Source organism: Myotis daubentonii, chromosome 17 (genome assembly GCF_963259705.1).
Source record: "Myotis daubentonii chromosome 17, mMyoDau2.1, whole genome shotgun sequence".
NCBI lineage: Eukaryota > Metazoa > Chordata > Mammalia > Chiroptera > Vespertilionidae > Myotis > Myotis daubentonii.
The window spans coordinates 50175447-50196426 of NC_081856.1; the positions used below are offsets into that span (position 1 = coordinate 50175447).

The 20980-nt window shown below is 47.6% G+C and overlaps 1 protein-coding gene across 3 annotated transcripts in view; it reads right to left on the bottom strand.

Annotated features, from left to right (window-relative positions):
- ADCY8 (adenylate cyclase 8) overlaps positions 1-20980 on the bottom strand; it is a 138934-nt gene that overhangs the window by 30518 nt on the left and 87436 nt on the right. Inside the window, exons 8-11 of one of the 3 annotated variants that reach the window (XM_059672307.1) lie at positions 19107-19304; positions 8569-8669; positions 4122-4323; positions 1942-2031 (exon numbers count right to left, since the gene is read on the bottom strand). In XM_059672307.1, the coding sequence (XP_059528290.1) occupies positions 1942-2031; positions 4122-4323; positions 8569-8669; positions 19107-19304 (591 nt within the window). The remainder of the gene's footprint in view (positions 1-1941; positions 2032-4121; positions 4324-8568; positions 8670-19106; positions 19305-20980) is intronic. The other 2 variants (XM_059672309.1, XM_059672310.1) reach the window with 2 other exon arrangements.

Here is a 20980-nt window from a genome sequence, read left to right on the forward strand (position 1 = left end):
ATTGAGTTAATTAAATGTTTAACCAGATAGAGCAAGATTTTTAAGTTCATAATTTTGTATGGCTTGCAAATGATGTTATAATATCCATATGGCCCTTGACAGAGAAAAGGTCCCCCCCTCCCCAACTGCTGGTCAAGAATGACACGGAAGCCCAGATTAAATAGTTCATGAACATCCACTCATGTCAGACGTCATGTTAGAAATGCAGCATTTGCTAGCTCCTCTAGGTAGTCGCCATGAGAACGTGCTGTTCCTTAACTCCACAATAGCCACGTGAAGAAGCTATTATTTTTCCCGCTGTACAGACAAGGAAGCTGAGGTTCAGAGAGAATAAGAATTGATTCAAGATTCCGCTGCTAGCAAGTGAAGAGTGAAATCCAGCTTCTGCCTAGCTCTGAATATCCGACTCTTGGCCAACTCACTGCCTCTTGGGTCCCTCAAGTCCTCCACATTCTTGGGGTGTTGGTGTCCCAAGGAGTCCATGACCTCAGAACTCACTCATTACTTGGTGGAGGGAGTCCCAGAGCACGTGGTCTGTCCTGTGCAGCCCTGAACTTCCTTAACATGAGCCTAGTTCTTCCCTAGGGATTGAGCCTGAGTTCAGATGTATGGGCTCAGGATATGCCAGACATGGTTTGCATTGCAGTAGCGAGTCTTGATAACTGAGATAGGAAGAGGAGGATGAAAAGAAGGAAGGACGGAAAGGAGTGAGGAAGAATGGGAGTCAGGCAGGACTGGCACCGAGCAAGGTACTTTCTAAGCTTCCGTTTCATTATCTATAAAGTGGAGGTGGTCACAGCCTCTACCCCAGACATCTTGACTCAATGATGTTCTGCATATCAAGTAGATAGATGCTCTGCACCTGGGGAGCGGGGCGAGGCTTTCTCTTCTTTGCAGACATTTCTCACACGCATTCTGGGGCCTAGGTGAGGCACAGAGAGCCTTTCCTCCACCCACATGGTGGAGAGAGTCTTAGAGAACAAGAGTCCACTTAGTGTCCTCAGAGTATGGCGTTGGCTGGGGTCTGCTGGGACCCCTAGCTATCCTCCCTTTTGGCCCAGGACTTCTGTCCTAATGTGTAAAGGTCTAGGCTATGACTAGTGGAGCCTAAGCTTGTCCTTTGCCCGGCCCCGTAGGTTGATCCTGATACCCAGGACCAGACCAGTGGCTCTGTCACCAAGAGAGGGTCAGACTTATATTACGATGGTGGGGGTGATGTCGGGACACCTCCTGACCCTGTCTACACCGCCATGTACTGTCTACACCACTTTTATTTAAGCTTAGTTGTGTTCTGCTTTTGTGAGTCACTAGCTCCTTCTTCCTCTCTCCCTCCCTTCCTTCCTCCTTTCCTCCATTCCTTCCTCCCTCCCTCCCTTCCTTCCTTCCTTCCTTCCTTCCTTCCTTCCTTCCTTCCTTCCTTCCTTCCTTCCTTCCTTCCTTCCCTACCTTCTCTGCTCCTTTCCTTCTATCTCCCTCCCTTCCTTCCTTCCATCCATCTTTCCAGCTTTCCTTTTCCAATACAGCAAACACCCTTTGAGCAGTAACTCCGTGCTCTGTCTTCTATTAATGACTGGGCACCTCTGCTTTAGGATCTTAAGATGAGTCGGTGGAAATGAATAGGGGAGGAGGAGACAGAGGGGAAGAGAGAAATGAGTAGAGGGAAAGGTGAAGAGGGAAGACATGGAGGAGAAGGAAGAGGAAGGGAGGCATGGGGAAAGGGCAGCAATAGGAAAGAGGCGGAGAGGGAGCAGGAAGAGAAAGGGGACAGCAGAGGAGACAAGGAGAGAAGGGAAGGCAGAGAAGCAGAAGTACAAAGGAGGAAGAGGCAGAAGAAGGAAACAGGCCTCCGGTGCCCTTGGAGGCCCTTCCCCAGTCCTGCTTGGTTGAGCTGGTGGAGATGTCTAGGCCCAGGTCTTGCCCAGGGGGCTTGTGAATAAATACCTCTGGGTAGGAGCAGATATCTGTAAACACAGCTGAGGAATTGAAAGTCAGGTTCTTCAAGGGTATCGACTTGTCAAAATCACACCACAGCTGCGGATTAAAAAAAAAAAAAAGAACAACAACAAAAAAACAAAAAACACAGGAACAACAAAGTCAGTGTGAGTGCTGGAAAAGGCGTCCTGTGCTATGGGCGCTGGGCTTCAGCAAGAGCCTGGGGCGGACCAGGCCCGAGGGGCATCACTGTGCCTGGCAGTGCCAGCAGGGGTCTTCTCTTTCACTTTAAAGAAAGCACTGGCTCAGAAGGACATTGGCCACCCAGTGAGGACAGCGGGGAAGACTGCTCTGTGGCCCCATCACGGAGGGTCACGGGAGTGCCCCGGGGCTCAGAAGAGAGCAGCTGGGTGGCAGGAGAGGCCTGGGTGTGCTCACAGCCTGTCTCCACCTCAGCAGCTGGGAGGTGTTAAGGGACCCGAGGGGCACATGTTCCATACAGACTCTTAGCACTGGGGTGGTGGGAAATTCGGAGCCCAGACATCTTGCAGGTGATGTTCATGGCCCTCAGAAAAGAACAGCTACCATTGGCTGAATACCTCCTCTGTGCCAGACACTTGGTACAAAAACTCCCTCACAATCCCCGTGTGATGCTGCTCTTTTTATCCCCATTTACAACTGAAAATAGGAAACTCTGAGAAGGAAAGTAACTTGTCCAGGGTCACCGAGCTGATAAGCGGTGGAGCTTAGATTTGAACGCAGGTCTATCTGACTCCAACGCCTCAGAACCTCCACCCACACCACTGTGGCATGGCTGGCCCCAAGGGTAACCCTGACCTTGAGTCTCTGGACTTATTGCCCAGTTCTGCACCCCAGAGGTATCTGATTTGTCAAGACTAAGGTCCCAGCTACAACTCTGCATTCTGTGATCAATGGTCCTTTGCACGTCCACGTTCAAGTACCACAATCTCACATCAAATACTCATGTGGCGCTGAATTTAATTAGACTATGATTCCCCTTTTCTTTAGCCCATCGAGTCCTTCACGTCAAGGCCAGCCGTAGAGCTTGAGCAGCATAGGCTCTAAGTAAATCCTAGGCCAACTTGCACAATACATTTCAGGTCATATAATCCTCTACTCACTTTCCTCATTCCTCTGTCTCCTCCTCGCCTATTCCTTTCCCCCTGCTCATCTTAAAATCCTAAAGCAGGTGTGTCCACGCCTGAACTTGTGGATGCCCTCCTCAGACTCACGGGGCCTGGTGATGGTTTCAGCCACCAGATGACGCCTCCACTAGCCTCTCTCCACATGCCAGGTTCAAACCCTGGGATCAGACAAACCACTCCTACCCTCCGCTCCGTCCCTAAGTCATAGACAACGCAGGCTGCTTGTATTTACACAGACAATGCTTACAGCTATCGTTACCATTCTACTGAGAAAATGAAATCATTGACACATGGGTCACCGAACTAAAAACAATGATAAACATGGCAGTTGGAGATTCATTGGAGTTCGATGTGTCACATTCAATAGGAGCTTTTAGAAAACCACAGGCAAGATGCTTAACCTTCCTGAGATGCGGTTTCCTCATCCATTAGGTGGGAACGGTAATACCTACCTGTAGCCCACAGTGGATGCTCAGTAAACGACAGCTACTGATCCCCATGGCCCCGCTCCCATCCCCAGAGATACCATTCAGCAGATGAGAATGAGCATGAGTCATGGAGTCAGACAGACCGTATTAACAAGTTATTTCATGTCTCTGAGCCTCAGTTTCCTCAGCCATAAAGTGGGGATAATGAGACTTACCTCACGGGGTTTAGTGAGGATTAAATATGAAAACCGCACTGTGCACGGCTCCTCCATCAGTGCATGGCACACAGCAGGGGGTACTTCCTACAGGGTGCCTGACTGACCCCTGCCATCGAGTAGCCAGTGACAGGGCAGGAACTGCAGGGAGGTTGGAGGCCTTTGCAGCACAAAACTTCTACCACTGGAACTGCCCAGTGAAATGCCCGGCTCTGGCAGTAGCCGCACCATAGTGCTCTGTCCCTAAGCTTGGGGCTGGACCAGGTACAAAGGTAACTGGTGTGGAGGGAGGCAATGCAAGACGCTGCAGCAGCTCCACAAACCCTGGGCCCCCGAGAGCATCCCGGACACTGGAGGGTGGGCGGGCCTGGGATGCTTACGATATTGAGGATGGCGCCCAGGAAATTGATCAGGATGGATGCGAAGATGATGACGTTCCGGGCCAAATAGGTCTCGTTGATCCAGCAGCAAGTCTTCCGCAGGACGAGTGGCAAACACTTGTAATCCTCCGCCGTGGTGATGAGGACCAGAGCCGCATGCAGCATGATCAGGATGGAGAACTGGATGGCCATTGGCATAGCCCTGCAGGGAAACACAGCTGGGTCACGTGGCTTCCATCCTCTTATTTCCCATTGGCTGGGTGATGCTGTCAGTCACATCCATGATTGCCCTTCCCACCCTTGGTTCCAATAATTCCTCTAAATCTCTACTTGTTTTTAGAAACACGCTATGGCAGAAAACATTTATTGTATCCATTCTTTTTTTAAAATATATTTTCATTGATTTCAGAGAGATAGGAAGAAGAGAGAATCATTAATTAGCTGCCTCCTGCACGCCCCACACTGGGGATTGAGCGGACAAACCGAGAATGTGCCCTGACCAGGAATCCAACCCTGACTTCCTGGTTCATAGGTCAGCGCTCAGCCACTAAGTCATGCCAGTCGGGCTTATTGTATCTGTTCTTAGCATATTCTTTTGATTGAGAAACTTTGCAATGAACATCAACCACTTGGCTTGATGTTGCACTGCTGCTCAATTTCTGCACTTCCTTTGTTATTCATCGTTCTCACTAGGCCAGCGGCTGCCAAGGCAACACGACACTGGGATCTTATCTCACAACTCTGGCTGTGGGGGGGACCCACACGCCCTTTCCCCTTCAAGGCGGGTTTTATAAAACACGTTCCCTCTCTTTCTGCTCCGATGCCAAGAACTGAACCTGGCACCTGGTCCAAGTTGCTCAGCTTGGTGAGTGATCACCAAGGTTTGCATGGCATGTGCTGTGTGCCATTTAGTACGTGGGTGAGGATACAGTTGAGACATGAGTACAGTCCTTGAGACGTGAATTCATCCTTGCCCAAGGCTTCAGCATCACTCCCAACTCTACATCCTGAGCTCAAGCTCTCACCAAAGCTCTTGCCGTGGCAGTTCCTGTCTAGTGGGTACCTCTGCTGGGCGTCAGGCTGCTCCTAGCGACTCCGTTTCTCTAAAACCCCATCTCTGGAGGTGTCTTTGACTGCTTCCTCTCCGTGGCAAAGGCAACTTAGGGATTGTGGTCCAAACGGCAGGGTAGTGGGGGTACAGGGCGTCAGGACAACCGAGGGTAAGGCCTTTACAAGGAGGGAGTAGCCAGACCTCAGCTGCCTCTGCCCGGCCAGCATCAGAGAGGCTGGGAAGTGTGGCTCCAGCCCAGCTCTCCCTGTGGAAGGTTTTGTTCTTTTCATTCTTTTTAAATACGGCACAGTTTTGATATTTGGACTACCCTGGCAGGGAATCTGCAGGAGTTTTAGGTAAGAATGGAAGGTCTTTGCGGCAGTGGGTTCCCAGAGGGCTCCAGGCAGATGGGAAATTCCCCCAAACCCGCTGGTAACACACCATTCGTCCTGGGCCCCAGGGGGAGGCGATGAAGGAGAAAGCCGGCAGGTCGCTGTGTCAGGCCATCCCAGGAGAGAGGACGTCCAAGGCTATTGTGTCTCATCATGTGAGGCAGCCACGGAGACTATGAACATCTTGTGTTAAGCCAACCAGGCAAAGGTGGTTAGAGAGCTGCCCAGTTCTGTGGCCTCCAGCTGCCAGCATCTGAAATCTCTGTGGGCTGCCTTTCCTCTCTGTCTCTCTCATTTCTCTGCCCCTCCCCTTCCCATCCATAGGCAATAGTCAAGCCCAGGCCCTTGGTGCTGAGCGCAGTCTGCCTGCTTCCCCCCAGCGCTGGGGCTCCCTCTCCTGGGGGAACGCCTGCGCGGCCTCCAAGCTTCAGCTTTTCTCTGGATTCTTCCCCGACCCCTGGCATAGGGCTGAGAACATGGACAGTGCTCAATAAACACTCACTGATGGAGCTTCCAGTGGGGAGCCGAGGCCGTTCCTCCCCTCGCCAGCCTTCAGGGGAAGAGTGCCACCCACCCTCCCAGCCCCTCTGGCTACCCCCCTGCTGCCTCCTCCTTCCTCCTGAAAGACAAGGTCGCTGTTAAATGTCAGTGTGCATGTGAATTCAGACGCAGGTCCCCTCCTCCTCCTAGACCAGTGGTTGGCAAACTCATTAGTCAACAGAACCAAATATCAACAGTACAACGATTGAAATTTCTTTTGAGAGCCAAACTTTTTAAACTTAAACTATACATTGTTATTAACTTAATTCGGGTACTCCTAAGGCTTAGGAAGAGCCACACTCAAGGGACCGAAGAGCCGCATGTGGCTTGCGAGCCGCAGTTTGCCGACCACTGTGACCTAGACTCACTGGGAGGGCCTGGAAGCCACAGCCTTGACCTCCCCTGTGGGAAGAAGTCTGGTTATCTCTTCTCTTTGCCATCCCTCCCCAGGCAGGGAACTCAGGTCGCCCCAGGAAGTCCCATCCCCTTCATGCGTTGGCATTGGGGTGGGTGGGCGGGGGTGCCTTGCATTGGCCTTTCCCACCATCACAGCAGGGAGACCCCACACTGGAGTTGAAGGGGAGAATGGAGAGGCTGAGAGATTCAGAGCAAACACCACGTGCTCTCCTCTCCTGACTGTAACCACATTCTGTTCCAGCTTTCACCATCGCTCTGCTTCAGCAAAGCCAGGCTGTCTTGGGACTTTATGAAGCGGATGTTTGTTGCCCACGTAGCTATTGTGCTTTCGTGTATACTTTGGTGGTGCCAGGTGTACTGGAGGGCCATGGGCTGTATTTGCCTAGAGAACCACCTGAGTGAGTCCCTAACAGAGTTTTAAGCGATCAGCACTTCCTGCTGGGCTTGCTGGATAAAGGAAAGGGAGGTGCTACAGACTGAATGTTTGTGTTCCCCAAAGCTGATATGTTGAATCCTGTAGCCCAGTGTGATGGTCTTTAAGTTGAGGCCTTTGAGAGGTGATTAGGTCACGAAGGTGGAGCCCTCAGCAATGGGGTTAGTGCCCTTAAAAGGAGAGCTCCCTCGTCCCTTCTGCCACGAGCATGTGGAAGATGCAGGTAGCTCTGTGTGAACCAGGAAGAGAGACCTCACCAGACACTGGATCAGCCAGCACAGCACTTGACCTTGGACTTCCAGCCTCCAGATTGTGAGAGACAAATTTCTAGTGTTTATAAGCTGCCCAGTCTGTGGCATTTTTTAAAATAACAGCCTGAACCGACTAAGACAGGAGGTGAGAGGCAGGTATATGGTCCCGCAGTAAGAGCTAAGCCTTAGGCAAGGCAACTCACTCTTCTGAGTATAAGTTTTCAAGGTGCAAAACTCTTTTTTTTTAAGCTCACCTCTTAAAGGAGGTTCAGCTGCTAAAGTAGTCACGCAGTGAAATGGTTTGCACATAAGAACTCAAAGAAAGGTTATTCTGTGTCTCTGTTCGTGGTGAAATTCAGGAAACCAAAGACGGTTTCAGGATCTATGGGAAGAGGATTAGTGACAAGACAGGCTTCCTACTCGAGGCACTGGCATTGCATGTTAAATGCCTCTGGAGGTCCCTGCCACAGCTCCTCAGCATCCATTCATTTCTGCACAAAAACATGGTAACACCAGGGTGTAATTTTTATCTAATCATAGAGCTCCTCAGGCACCCAGGGGCCCCGAGTTTGCTTTTGCATGGGTGGTGTACGGAAGAGGTGAGGAAACCTTTCATTTCTGAAACTGAGTCTGAAAAAGAATGACAAGGGATGTGCAAACAGCTCTGTCCAAATCCTTCCTCGACACGGTGTTCTAATTGCTCTCTGCAGTCTGTCTGTAAACAGGCCTGGGTTAGTATCACGATCAGATGTTTGCTGGGGAGGCAGGCATCGGTGGGGATGAGTGAACATCCAATCGCTGTTGTGGTGCAGTGGGAAACAGAGACCCAGGTGGTACTGATCCGTGACATTCGCACACCCTTTGGAACCTGCACAGAGCCTAGGAGGCCAAGGCTCCCTTGATCCTATTAGCAACCCTGTGAGGAAGGCATTCTTAGCACTTCAATGGATGGAAACTATGGCCCAGAAAGGGGAATGGTGCCAGAATTGATCAAATGGCTCATTAAGTTCGGACATCAGCCCTGGGACATTGGCACTGTTACTCCCCTTTTATAGATGAGAAAACCGATCGAGCTGTTATACTCACTTGCTGCCTTCATGGGTGATGTCACATAAGAGGGAGGCCTATGTGGATTTTGGTCCTTGTGTTTGTTAAGATTGGGGGAGGGCCTCTGGCCTTGGCAGAAGGATGAGCTTATAAGCAGAGGAAGACCACAGAAGAGACACTGATATCGCCACCCATGCGTCCTGGATCCCGGGATTTTAAATTCTGACCCCTTGCAAAGGTCGGCTGGCTGGCCCAGGCCAGGGACCATAGGCTCGCGAAGAGCTCTCCCCTGCCCACTGTGTCCTTGCGCATTTACCTTGAGGAAGGAAGCAAGCTCTGTATTGCCGTGATAAACAGAAGAACGATGAACGCACACACCAAGTTTGACTTGAACACTTCGTCCCTCATTTGAGAATACTGTGATCAAAAAAGAAGGAGAAATTACTTTCTAGCACAGTTGAGTGTTTGCAAGAGTTCAGTTTCACCAGTGTTTGGAGTTGGGGCGGGGGAAACAGCAAGCAGAGACAAAGCAATAAAGATTTTTTTAAAAAATTAAGAGGAATCCATCTCTTAGGAAACCCTTCACCGAGGATTGTTTCCCCCCTCCCACCAGCCTCTCCCTGAGAGCTCAGGAGGAAATAAATTCCTTCCCAGGCACAGGGCCTGGGAGGGGGACTTGGTTTGAGCTTGTCCCTTTCTTCTCCCACCGAACTAGCATCATTTTAACAAAACAGAAGAGCACACACCCATATATTTAGCAAATCAAATTCACAATGACTTCCTTCATGAGCAAACTTAAGTCCCTTAAGGATCTTGCTTGATTTCTTGTTTGGTTTGGGGACACAGGGGAAATGTGTTACCCAGAGAGAGTCTTTCTGCCTCATTTTTCAGAAAGCTATTTCATAAAATAAATCCACAGGCTCTTAGAACAGAAAATAGCCTCAGAGACCCCCAGCAAAGACAGCCCTTTATTTTTTTCAATCCTTTGCAACTTCCTTATTTAAAAAATTTTCTTTCAATAGTAGCTTTGATAGTTTATTGCTTTGTTTCTAAAAGTAACCTTTTTTTTTCTTGATTGCAGAGTAATTATACAATTACCCAGTGTTGGAAAATATAGAAAAACATATGCACAAAAATACTTATACTTTCAGTACCCCAGAAATAGCACTTATTAACATTTTGGCTTATAACTTTCTTGTCATTTTTTTCTTTTGTTAAAAAAAATTGCATTGAGGATCCGTTTTTTAAAAATTAACTTACATTTAAATGGAAAAAGGGCAGCCCTTTCATTTCACGCGAGAGAAACCAAGACTGATGGACCCGTAAGCTGGATGCCCTCTGTGTCTGCTGCAGGCAGCCCCGGGGAACAGCGCTGACTTGATTTTGATTATCCAGAGAACTCGGTAATCTCATTACCCAGCCTTAAAAGCTTCTGGAAGGTCGGCGCTCAATGGCCGAGTCCTGCCTGGTTTCCAGATTCACCTTGGAGTCATTAAATGGAAGAATAATCCAGCCCCCTCAGAGAGAGGAAAGGAGTTTGTTTTTTTAAAATATATTTTATTGATTTTTTTACAGAGAGGAAGGGAGAGGGATAGAGAGAAACATCGATGAGAGAGAAACATCGATCAGCTGCCTCTTGCACACCCCCTACTGGGGATGTGCCCACAACCAAGGTACATGCCCTTGACCAGAATCGAACCTGGGACCCTTCAGTCCACAGGCCAACACTCTATCCACTGAGCCAAACTGGTTAGGGTGGAAAGGAGTTTTTAAACCAGAAAAAGACCTTGGAATTGGCCTAAACCAAGCTTCTCCTTTTACTAGTACCTTCATGCCAGAGAGGCCTAGTAACTTGCCATGGATCACACAGCATACAGATCATGTTCAACGGGGGAGGGGGGGCAGTCGAGGGAGGGGGCGGGAAGCTAAGCCTGGCTTTAGAACCTTGTAACCCCTGATTTGAATTTCACAGAGTTGCTTTATGAAGGAAGCCAGGACATTGAGCTCTCACTGTTGTGAGCTCATTCTCTGCCCCCAACAGAGAGGTGACCATCACCTTCTCTTGGTGGTCATGCCGAAGAAACCATACCTCTTGGTGGTACGGTGGTCATAGCCAACAGTTACATGATTTTTGTTCTCTTGCCTGCTTCTTGGTGTGGTCTGGGTTTCAGATCAAACTTGCTGCTCACTGTCACGGCTAAGATTCAGGGAGGGCAGTGGCCTGCAGCTGGTGAGCTCCATGGAGCTCACTGCTCAGAGGGGGCTGGGCAATGCTTTTTCACTCCCCAGACCTCAGGCCTCTGTCCATGTTCGGATAGCTGGCTTGGAATCCAGAGAGAACCAGAACATGCTCCGAAGAATCACTGTAAGCCATCGTGACTCCTGGCAACGCCCTAGAAAATCCATGCCACTAATAATCACAAAAGTGCCTTCAATGAAAGAGGTACAATCATAGAGACCCAGACACACCAGCTTGAAAATAAAGGAGTTAGCCACAGAGCAGTTAATTCAAAGGAAGATACATGTCTCAATTCCTCTTAACAACGAATTGCACAAGATGGAATTATTCTTTGTTGGCTGACTGATTAATTTCAAACTGGTTTGGCTATATAGATTTGATCTTGAAAATTTTAAAACAATACTTTTTAGTGTACTTAATCCCTCTCTTCCTCCTTTTCTTCATCTTCACCATTATCATCATCATCATTGTCATTGTCATTAACTCATTACTATCACTGTCACAGCATCTTGCAGTTGTAATGGGCCTCTGCCTTCAGGAGTCCTTTCCATAACACCCCTGATATGGACTCAAATGCCTACTGATATCTCCAGGTGACCTTCTCTGCTTTGGTGGAGGAAGTGGGCTTCTCTTCTCAGAGCTGGGGCAGGATGTCCTAGGGCTTGGAACACCCTCAACTTGAACACTCCCAGTGCCTGAGAGCTCACTCCTTTGCAAAGCGTTCTTTCCATTATTGGCCCATTCTCCCCATGAGAGGTCCTTATAGATACCATGCCTGAGTCTCTGACTCCTTTAAATTTTTCTTACTGATGACTTTCAAAATTTACATGATCATCATGCGTCCAATCTACAGTTGCATCAGATCTTACGTTTTTCATTTTCTTCCCATGGCAAGCTGGGGAAGACAAAGTGGGAAGAGTTACTTTGCCTCCAGATTTCCCCTGTCAGTGTCTCCCTGTGAACAGTACCTGAGCCAGTTGTAAATGGGGTTCAGACCAATTAAAAGAGCATGGCACTTGGCATCAATTACAACGGCTTCCTTTGAGAGCGTAGATTAGAATTTGATTATTATTTTAGAATCTGTAGGGTTTTCAGGAACTGGCCAAAATGTAATATGAAAAGTTTGAGTGATAACAATGGATAATTAGGGAATTTAACCTCTGTTCTATTGTTTATTCATGCATTATGCACCCACTGCAAGGAGGCACTATGCTACATGCTTTACATGGACAATCTCATTTAATTATGACAACACTTTGAGGGAGATCCTATTTATCATATCCCCATTTTGCAGATAATGAAATTGAGGGTTAGGATAATTCACTAACTCAACCAGGACTTTACAGATTATAAGTAGGGAATCCTGAGAGTTTGTTCTCCAGCCTGAGGTCTCCTTGGCTGCTCCACCTGCTGCTATCTTGCTATTTTCAAGGACAGGTCATTTTCTTCACTGGGCACACAATAGTGTATCGTGACATATTTCAGTGATGTGGTTTATGAAAGTTTCTGACTTGATTAGATTGACAGTAGGGTTCCCTTCCAAGGAAGTAAGAGGGGATATTGGGGATGTTGGCCATGAATGCTCTTAGAAGGCATCTTCAGAGATGACATCAGAGCCTTGAGGATCTATGGGTTCATGGATCTGTCACAAGGAAGCCAGGAACACAGGTTTGATCACACAAGGAAAAGCCCGTCTGGATTCTTTACCCACAGAGGGATGGCCAGGGGAGCCAACCTACAGAGGTGATGGACAGAGTTTCTAGTCTTCTGTGCTTCTGTGTCTAAGACAACCCAGGAAATCTTCGTAGGTGTGTGGGAGGAAAATCACCCTCCATGCCTAGGTTCTCCCCTTCGCCTAGGACCGTGGTTGGCAAACTGTGGCTTGCGAGCCACATGCGACTCTTTGGCCCCTTCAGTGTGTCTCTTCCACAAAATACCACATGCGAGCGCACACATACAGTGCGATTGAAATTTCGTGGCCCATGCGCAGAAGTCGGTATTTTGTGGAAGAGCCGGTATTTTGTGGAAGAGCCACACTGAAGGGGCCAAAGAGCCGCATGTGGCTCGCGAGCCGCGGTTTGCTGACCACGGGCCTAGGAGATACAGAGGACTTACAACTCCACAAGATGTAGGGATGCTTCTAGCCAAAGCAGTTATCTCGTTAATGCTGCCACCTGCAGCCATACTTTTGTCCAAGTGTGCATGTGAGCTTACAGAATTTTATGGGTGGAGTGGATTGTATTTGTTGCCTTGGTCTAACCCTTCTTAATGTTGATTTCACTCAGTAAAATCTCACAGAAATGAGCCGTTAGCTCCTGCCTGCAGATTTCCAATGATAGGGGAAATCAACCACTCACTTGAGAACCCATTTCATCTTTGGATAAATCTAGTTTGCGAGAGATAATTTCCTAGCATGTCTTTCATTAGCATAAATTAATATGTTTGTTAAATTAAAGAAGAATCTCAACAGGGACAATCTGCTCATTTTTCATGAGTAAATGAGGGAAGTTAACCTCATTCTATTGTGAATTCACGCATTACCGTAGTGTGGCAATGGCTAGAACCTCCTTAAATTGGACCATTTGGGTGAAAGGCATAATTGCAATAAAAATGCAAAGGAATAATTTCGTATTTTGAAATAGACTGTCTTCCCTAGCTTAGTGTCTAGTGTCTAGCCAGAGTCGTTACCAGAGCGGTTCTATGAGTGACAGGTGTGCCTGAGGAAATCTCTCACGGCATACTTCTTTCTGAGTAACTCGCTTTTGCACAAACGTGGATTTCCTCATGTTTGGTAGACTCACAAAGAAACACATTAACATGTATAAGATGGAGAGCCCCAGAAGTGTGAGGCTGGAAGGATCTCACCCCAGGGATAAAAGAAGACCCTTAATGGCAATATATTTCCTTATGCTGTGCTGTGCCTTGGGGGTGGGGTGGTAGTGTGTGTGTTGGGGGGGGGGGGGGAGCGGGGGGGAGGATGGAAGGATGGTTGACTGACATAGGAGAATCCCAAGCAGAACTTTATAGAGCTTCCAACCCACCACTCTTCCAGCTCCCCCTCCCCAAAACCTCCCATTCTTGGCAGGAGGACTCTTCCTTCCTTGACTGGTCCGATCCCCAAGCCTGGTGAGGCCATGGGAGTGACAGCTAGTCCCGTGTTCCTCAGAGGGCAGGAGGAAGTGACGTGAGCCCAGGACAGAGAAAGGTGGCCAGGGACTCAGGACGACAGAATTCAACACTAAGTTGAATGAAGTCACTCCAAATACGTGTTTCTATGATAGTAAGCTCTCTTAAGGCACTAAAGGTTTGGGGTTGGTTTTAAGTAATAATAATCGTCTTCCTCATCCTAACCTTCATTCAGAGCCTTGCCCTAGAAGAGAAAAGAGGACCAGAGACTGAGAAACATCACCTTCTTCTAAGTGTCCTGGGGTTAAGTTCTCCACTATATAAAGAATACTTGCAAATCAGTAAGACAGAGGTGAGCACACTGAAAGATGGCAGTTAAGACAGATGTGCAGATCACAAAAGAAGAAATATAAAGACCAAAACATAAAAAAAATACAGTCCAGCCAGTGTGTCTCAGTGGTTGAGTGTCGATTGACCCATGAACCAGGAGGTCACGGTTTGATTCCTGGTTAGGCCACCTGCCTGGGTTGCAGGCTCAATCCCCAGTAGGGCGTGTACAGAGGCAGTCAATTGATGATTCTTTGTCACCGTTGATGCTTCTATCTCTCTCCCTCCCTCTCTCTGAAATCAATAAAAACATATTTAAAAACTATATTTTAAAAAACATATACAGAAAGACATCAACCTCAATAATAATTTTAAAACATGACAGGAAGATGCTGCTTGTCTCTTATCAAGTTGGTGATTTAAAAAAAAAACAGGCACATTTTGGGGGGCAATTTCAGAATGCACATAGAATATTTAGAAATGTGCATTCTCTTGCTCTCATTTTTAGGAATTTATCCTAAGAAAGCAATTAAGCATGGATGTATGATTTCAATATGACAATGGCCATCACCATGTAGTTTATAAATTATAATAGTGAAAAATTGAGGGGAAAAAAGCCCAAAATGGTTAAAACATGGAATGGAATAGTGTGCAGTTACAAAGTAATTTCCTTGTAACCTGGTAATGTGGGGAAAAGCTCAAGCAAAGAATGTTTAACACTATGGTACAAAGCATATGTATAAGATGGCCTCACTTAGTAAAACCAATAGCAAAGGTAAGTACACAGAACCACACTCATGAAAGACCAGCATGCAGATGCCAGAATGCTAACAGTGGGTAGTTATCCTGGGTTGTAGGATCACAACATGTTATTTTCATCATTTTGCCTTATATGTTTGGTATAAGCTTTCAGTAATGAAAATGTATTTTTTTTTACTAAGAAATAAGTCATATATAATAAAAGAAAAAGTCCAATATGATTGACAGTATTTGAAAAATATGTCTTGTTTCCTACATCTCTTCACCATAGTTCTAATTTTTGTTTGCCCCTGAGAACTGTAAGCTCCCTTAGGAAATATTCAGCCTGATGCTGAAGGAGGGCCGTGGATCCTTCTGGAAAATCTGGGAGGCCCTGGAGGGGACCTTTGATGATTAGATTAGGTCCCCTCCCTCACCCAAGGGTCTACCCAGAAAGTCCTTGTGTGGTTGCTGGGACATGAAGATGGTGAGAACCACTAATTCTGATCTGACTGAGGCCCGAGACCTGGGTCACACGAGTTGTCACCCACACTGGGTGATTTGTGAGCCCGAAAGGTGGTGCTACTGAAAGTTATATTGAGAAAATAGATGTAAACCAGGACCGTCTCAGGCAGACCACAACACATGGTCACTGTGGTCATAGGGAACTCACAGGCTCATAGCACTGACGGCTGAAAGATGGGAAGTTCAACCCTCCCAGCTCACAGATGCGGGACCCGGGGAACAGAGGTGGGGAAATGTGCTGCCCAGATGTGGCTAAGCTGCCCAAGTTGTGAGTGCACTTTTCTGAAGCTTAACTCAAAAGATGTCTCTGTGTGTATGTGTGTATATGTGCATGTGTAGATATATATATATATATATATGAATGCATGTGTATGAATGTATACATATGTAGGTGTGTGCATCAGTGTATGTATGTATACATGTGTGCATGTATATATATGTATGAATATGTATATGTGTATGTGTGTATAAGTGTAGGAATGTGTATTTATATAGGTTTATGTATGTGTGTACATGTGCGTATGTGTGTATGTATATGTGTATGCATGTCTATGTGTAGCGTGCATGTGTATATATGTATGTATGTGTGAGTGTGTGACTTTGAAATGACACGGCAGGGAATATGTGGAACTTTATACTCTTCTCTCCTGAAGCACTGCTTCTTAGAATCAGCTCAAAACTGACCTGTGTGCTTTGGCTTAGAGTTCTCTAAAATGATACCCTGAGACCAGCTACAGGGCGAGGCAGTCTCCTCGAATAGTCTCCCTAATGTCAGTCTCCATTCACCCAACAAGTGTTTAAGCAGCACGGGGGGACACGAAAGGCCTGCTGCACACGCTGCTGGTAGGTGTGCCAGTTGCACGTGGTCAGGAAAGGTCTGAATGACAGCTCACTAATAAAGCTGGAGAGTTTTATTAGTTACATATCCTTTTACTGTGGAGACAATAAAGTTATATATCCCTTAGTTACACACCTTTTATTGTTGAAACAGTCAAGCCTTTTGTTCCCCACAAACCTCCCCAGGGTGAGGTCATTGCCATTTCCACTTTTCCTTTCAGAAAACGCTGTTATGGTGCAAACTTGCTCCCCAAAAGCAGGATAGAGCAGTGGTTAAAGGTTTTGGTGTCACAAATACTGTTTACATTTCACCAACTCTAAGATTCTTAACCCGCCTTCACATTTTGGGTCTTACTGTCATCAATGGAGTCTTAAAATCTCTGAGTTCTGCCAGGGAGGTCTGCGATTGCTCCCACTGGTCAGCAGGGGGCAGTGTCAACCAGGGACTGCTTTAAATATACATTCTCTGCCTGAGGTGCTTTTTAAGACCACATTCAGAGTGTGAACTCAGGCAGCAAACCTATGCAGATTGCCTTTTGGATTTTAACTTCTTGGAGAGCTCTTTTTTTCCCATCTAACCAATTCTAGGGCATAGAAATGTGGGTTTCCCCACTTTCCTTGTCTGCTGGGTAGGTTTTTTTCCTGTCCATCCTTACCCTGGAGGTCTAAGCCCAGTTTACTGTGGGTGGGAGGGGCAGGGGATAAATCACCCAGCTCCCCGTGCTGGGCGATTTATCTTTCTCCGTGCTGTGTAGTAGATGGGACAGCTCCGGGGTGGTGGTAGCTCAGAGTCCATTAAGTATGGCAGTGGGGTTCTGAGGTCGGTGACCTCTACTTGACCTCTAAGAGGCTCGTTTTCCCTTTCGTAAGTGGGATAGTAATGTTTTTCTGAGGATGCAGTAAACTGACATATATAAACATGAGGCACAGAATCCTGTGGATTTGAAAGGCCTGCTCTGTTTTGTTAAGGCCCTAGGACCCTTTCCTATTCAATCTCGCCCTCCAACCCCTGCTCCTGGCCTCGTACCCTATCCAAGGTTCTAAGAGGAGAGGATGAAGATAACACAGGACTGTCTTCTTATACAAGGGCCTGGGAGGGCAAGTCCCCGGGGCTCCAGGGAGAGACAAGATACTGGTTTTGAGGGTCACTGTGGCCTTAGGTCACAGCCCCTGTACTGACAGTTCAAGTTTGGGCATTTCTTGGTCGTTTCCCTGTCTCTCTATTTCATCAAGTAGAAAATGAGGCTCATAGTAACATTTAATCCATGCTCTTCATTGTTGGTCTATTTGTGCAAACAGCTTAGACGAGTATATGGCATTTGGGAAACACCCAATGATTGTTACTTAATATATATCCCCTCTCAGCCGTAATGCAGCCCCTAGAGAGGGTCCCCGAGCAAGCATCAGTGAGGGGGTCTCTGTGAGATGGGGGGATGAACATTTTCTGATGTGCCCCATTGCCCTTACCCCGGGGACCCCATGCAATGCAGACCACACGCTACATGGCACAAGGCTGGACTGTGGTGGGGCATTCCTGCCCTTTGCTTCTCCTGGAAGAACCTCCCCTGTCACAGAAGTCACCCTCAGACACCCTGTGCCTCCCAGGTCCATTCCTGCTCCAGCACTAGGTCCCTGCAGATGAGATGTGGACGCTATTTAATAAAAAAATTAGAAATAGAAATTATGTTTGCAGAGGTCAGGTCATTAGTGAATCAAGTACATCTTTACCAAGAATGAATACAAGGGTTTGGTGCAGCTCTGGACACGGGCATTTACATGGGCTAATTGAGAAGATTCTTCGCAAGACCACCCTGCTCTTCCTAGCTCCTTCAATGCAGCAACCAGGGAAGAAAATGCAGTTAATTTGGACCTTAAGCCCCCAATTATATTACAAATCAGAAAAGCCCACCTGGCATTTGGCAGAGGGGAGGGTAGAGTAAAGCAGAATGTTCCCTCTTCTTTGGTTTTGTTGGCATACAGACACAATACATTTCACATTGCGAACGGCAGGTGAAGATATTAATTTTGGAGTTTGCAGCCTTAGGTGGTTGTCAGACACTCACTGGGAATGGTGCATGGGCACGGAAGTGTGCATTCCTCACATTGAGGAATGCAGAGTCACCCAGGAAACTGGGCAAACTCACCAAAGATTGCTCCCTGGAGCTTTGCAGAGGGTCACATCAAAATCCCGAAGTTTGCTTGCAAATTCCTTGCTGTTCTTGCCAGAGGCTCCTACAGCACCAGCCCTCCTGTGCTCAGTCAAGGAAGGTCTGCCAGCTTCCGTCAGGGCAAGGAGCAGCCCAGTGCAGCAGGGACCGTACCCACCTCCCCACAGCTCTTTACAGGTCAGAGCTGGGAGAGAAAAGGGCATCAGAGGGAGTCACCATCCGTGTGGCGATGGTGCCATTTTTGGGCACTTCACCTACTCACGGCATTGCTTGGAACCTTCCATACTAACCTGTGAGGGGGGCATGTTCATTATCCCACTGTACAGCTCATGCCCAGACAGGCTACCCCACTTTTCAAAGGCCACAGAACAAAGAAGTAGCAGAGGTGGCATTCAAACCCAACTCTGAATCCACAGCTCATCTTCTTTCTATTATGTCTACATCAGGGGACCAGCAGACAACTGGGAGAATGCGTGTCCCCTACAATCTAAGAAAGACAGCAGTGCTTGACTGAAGTTATTCAGTGCCTTCATGTATTATGTCACAGTGGTTGCTACTCATGAGAATTAACCTAAAAGCAGAGGCAAGTGAGTGCCAACGTCACTTGGGCTAATGACGTCAAAGTGAAAGGCAGGCCTGGGAGGCTCCCGGGGCTGAGGGCTCCTTGTTCCTCCCCTTATCTTTTCCTTCTTTATCTAAATAGCAACTCCTTTCATGGCCTTCAGTCTACTCATGAATTTCAAACAGAAAAAGAAAAGACAGCACCAAACCAAACCAGACAGACAAACCACAGACACACCGACCGACACCGCAGCCCCTGGCCCTCTCTCTGGCCCACGAACATTTATGACAATGGACTTGAGAAAAAGAGCCGCTGCGCAGACCCAGCTCTACCTTGTGCTCCAGGCTGGAGTCTTTAAACATCAGTGAGAATGGCTTGATATGCTCTCTTCTCAATTTATCGCCACTCCGCAAGTCGATGGTATGTTCTATTCGCTTGTTAATTTCCTCAGGCCCCGACTGGACATGCAAAGCTTGTGCAAGATGGTTTGGAAGTAGATTTATTGAATTTCTTGTTAGGGCAGCCAGAGTCTAGGGGGAAAGCACATGCAAACACAATAAACCTGCTAGTCCCCTTTGGATTAAAGAGAAATGCAATGTTTTTAAATCAGGTTGCATTGCAAACAGTAATAGCATTCCATGCAGCTGTATTCAGTGAAACCTACAGAAGTTGGTAAGTTAGCATTCGGTTTAGAGAAACACAACCTGGCCAGTTAGTACATCAAGAGGGACGCGCCCCTCTCCTCTGAGTAGGTGCACTGAATTCCTTCGGTTCAGGTACTTGGGAGAGCTGTCGGCTTGGAAATGTTAATCAAGACCATTTCTCTAACCAGGCACATCTCTGGTATGAGAGAAAGAGAACCAGTACCAATAACAGAAAGTAAAATAAACCTGAAAAGCCCACAGAAATGATCATCTCCAACCAAGTAGATTCCACATTTTCGTGTGGTCTTTGCTTTAATGGGGCTGGAGAGACGTGGGGACCCATGGCTTGCATTTTTTTTAAGCGATCCTCATGGACAGACACCTTGAACTTGATAATGATAGTTAGATTTTTATGCTGCACAAATGTTTTCCCCCATAAACCATTATATATCTATATCCCCATATAGATATATGTGTTTAATTTCCTTTAGGCCAAAAAAAAAAAAATGCAAGCATTTGCAGCCTCTCTAGTTCACAGGCTTGAACAACAGGAGGCGTGAAAGTCACGACCACCCCGTTGGCCCCTGGGTATGGCTACGTGGATGCAGAAATAGCATTAGCTTATGAAGACACACCAGGTTTGGCGGGGAGGCCCCTGTTGGTAGGTAATTCAGTGCAGGTGACAAGACCAACTGGCTGGAGGTAGCCAAATGCAATGCTCGCTTACAGCCCCAACATAAGACAGCTTCTTTGACAAAAAGGGGGGAACTGGAGCTGAAGGCTAGACGAACAGGGGTGCTTGTCTCTGTCCCCAAGAGGCAGAAGATGTGGTGCCTCTGCAGAGTGGGGCAGTGAAAACTCCCAGCCTCGGGCTATACTCACCACTCCTGCTTTTCTCTGCCAGCCTCTCGGCGTGGCCATGCGCGAGGCCACAGGCAGACTGAGATCCGGTGACGGGCTCATTGACTGGCAGCCTGGGCGAGCTAACAGCACCTTGGAGGCCCTTGTGCCCAGACCCTTCCTATATCTGAGAGACAGGGGTCGCATCCTCTGACTTGAGCCAGAGTCGGGGACTGTGACCTCAGGGACCTTCCAGCCCCATCCATAGGATCCTCCCTGTGGGCTGTCGGACTCTTCATTTTAACCTTCCTGGAGACAGACAGTGTCACCTAATTTCCAGGTCTCTAAGGAACTCCATAGCATGGCTTCATCACTGGTAGAATTCACCAAAACCTTCTTTTCCAGCCCCAGATAGAGTGGCATGTGCCAACACGAGAAAGGGAAGTACATGCCCCTCGGGCTCTGGAGCAGTGAGTTTCAGCTCTGAGTACCAGGGAGGCTACCACAGGGAAAAAGACAGTTAAATGGAGAAAGGGAACACAGACCAATGTTCCAGAAAATTGAACAGCAGGATCCACCCAGGGCCAGAGGGCTCGGCCCCTGGGATTAGCTGCATTAGAACAGCCCCTCAGAAGGCAAAGGAGATGGACTCTCCACCACGCGGTGCATCTCCCATTGGCTTCTTGGGTGGAAATCCTTTATAAAAGGTGCAGAAAATGACA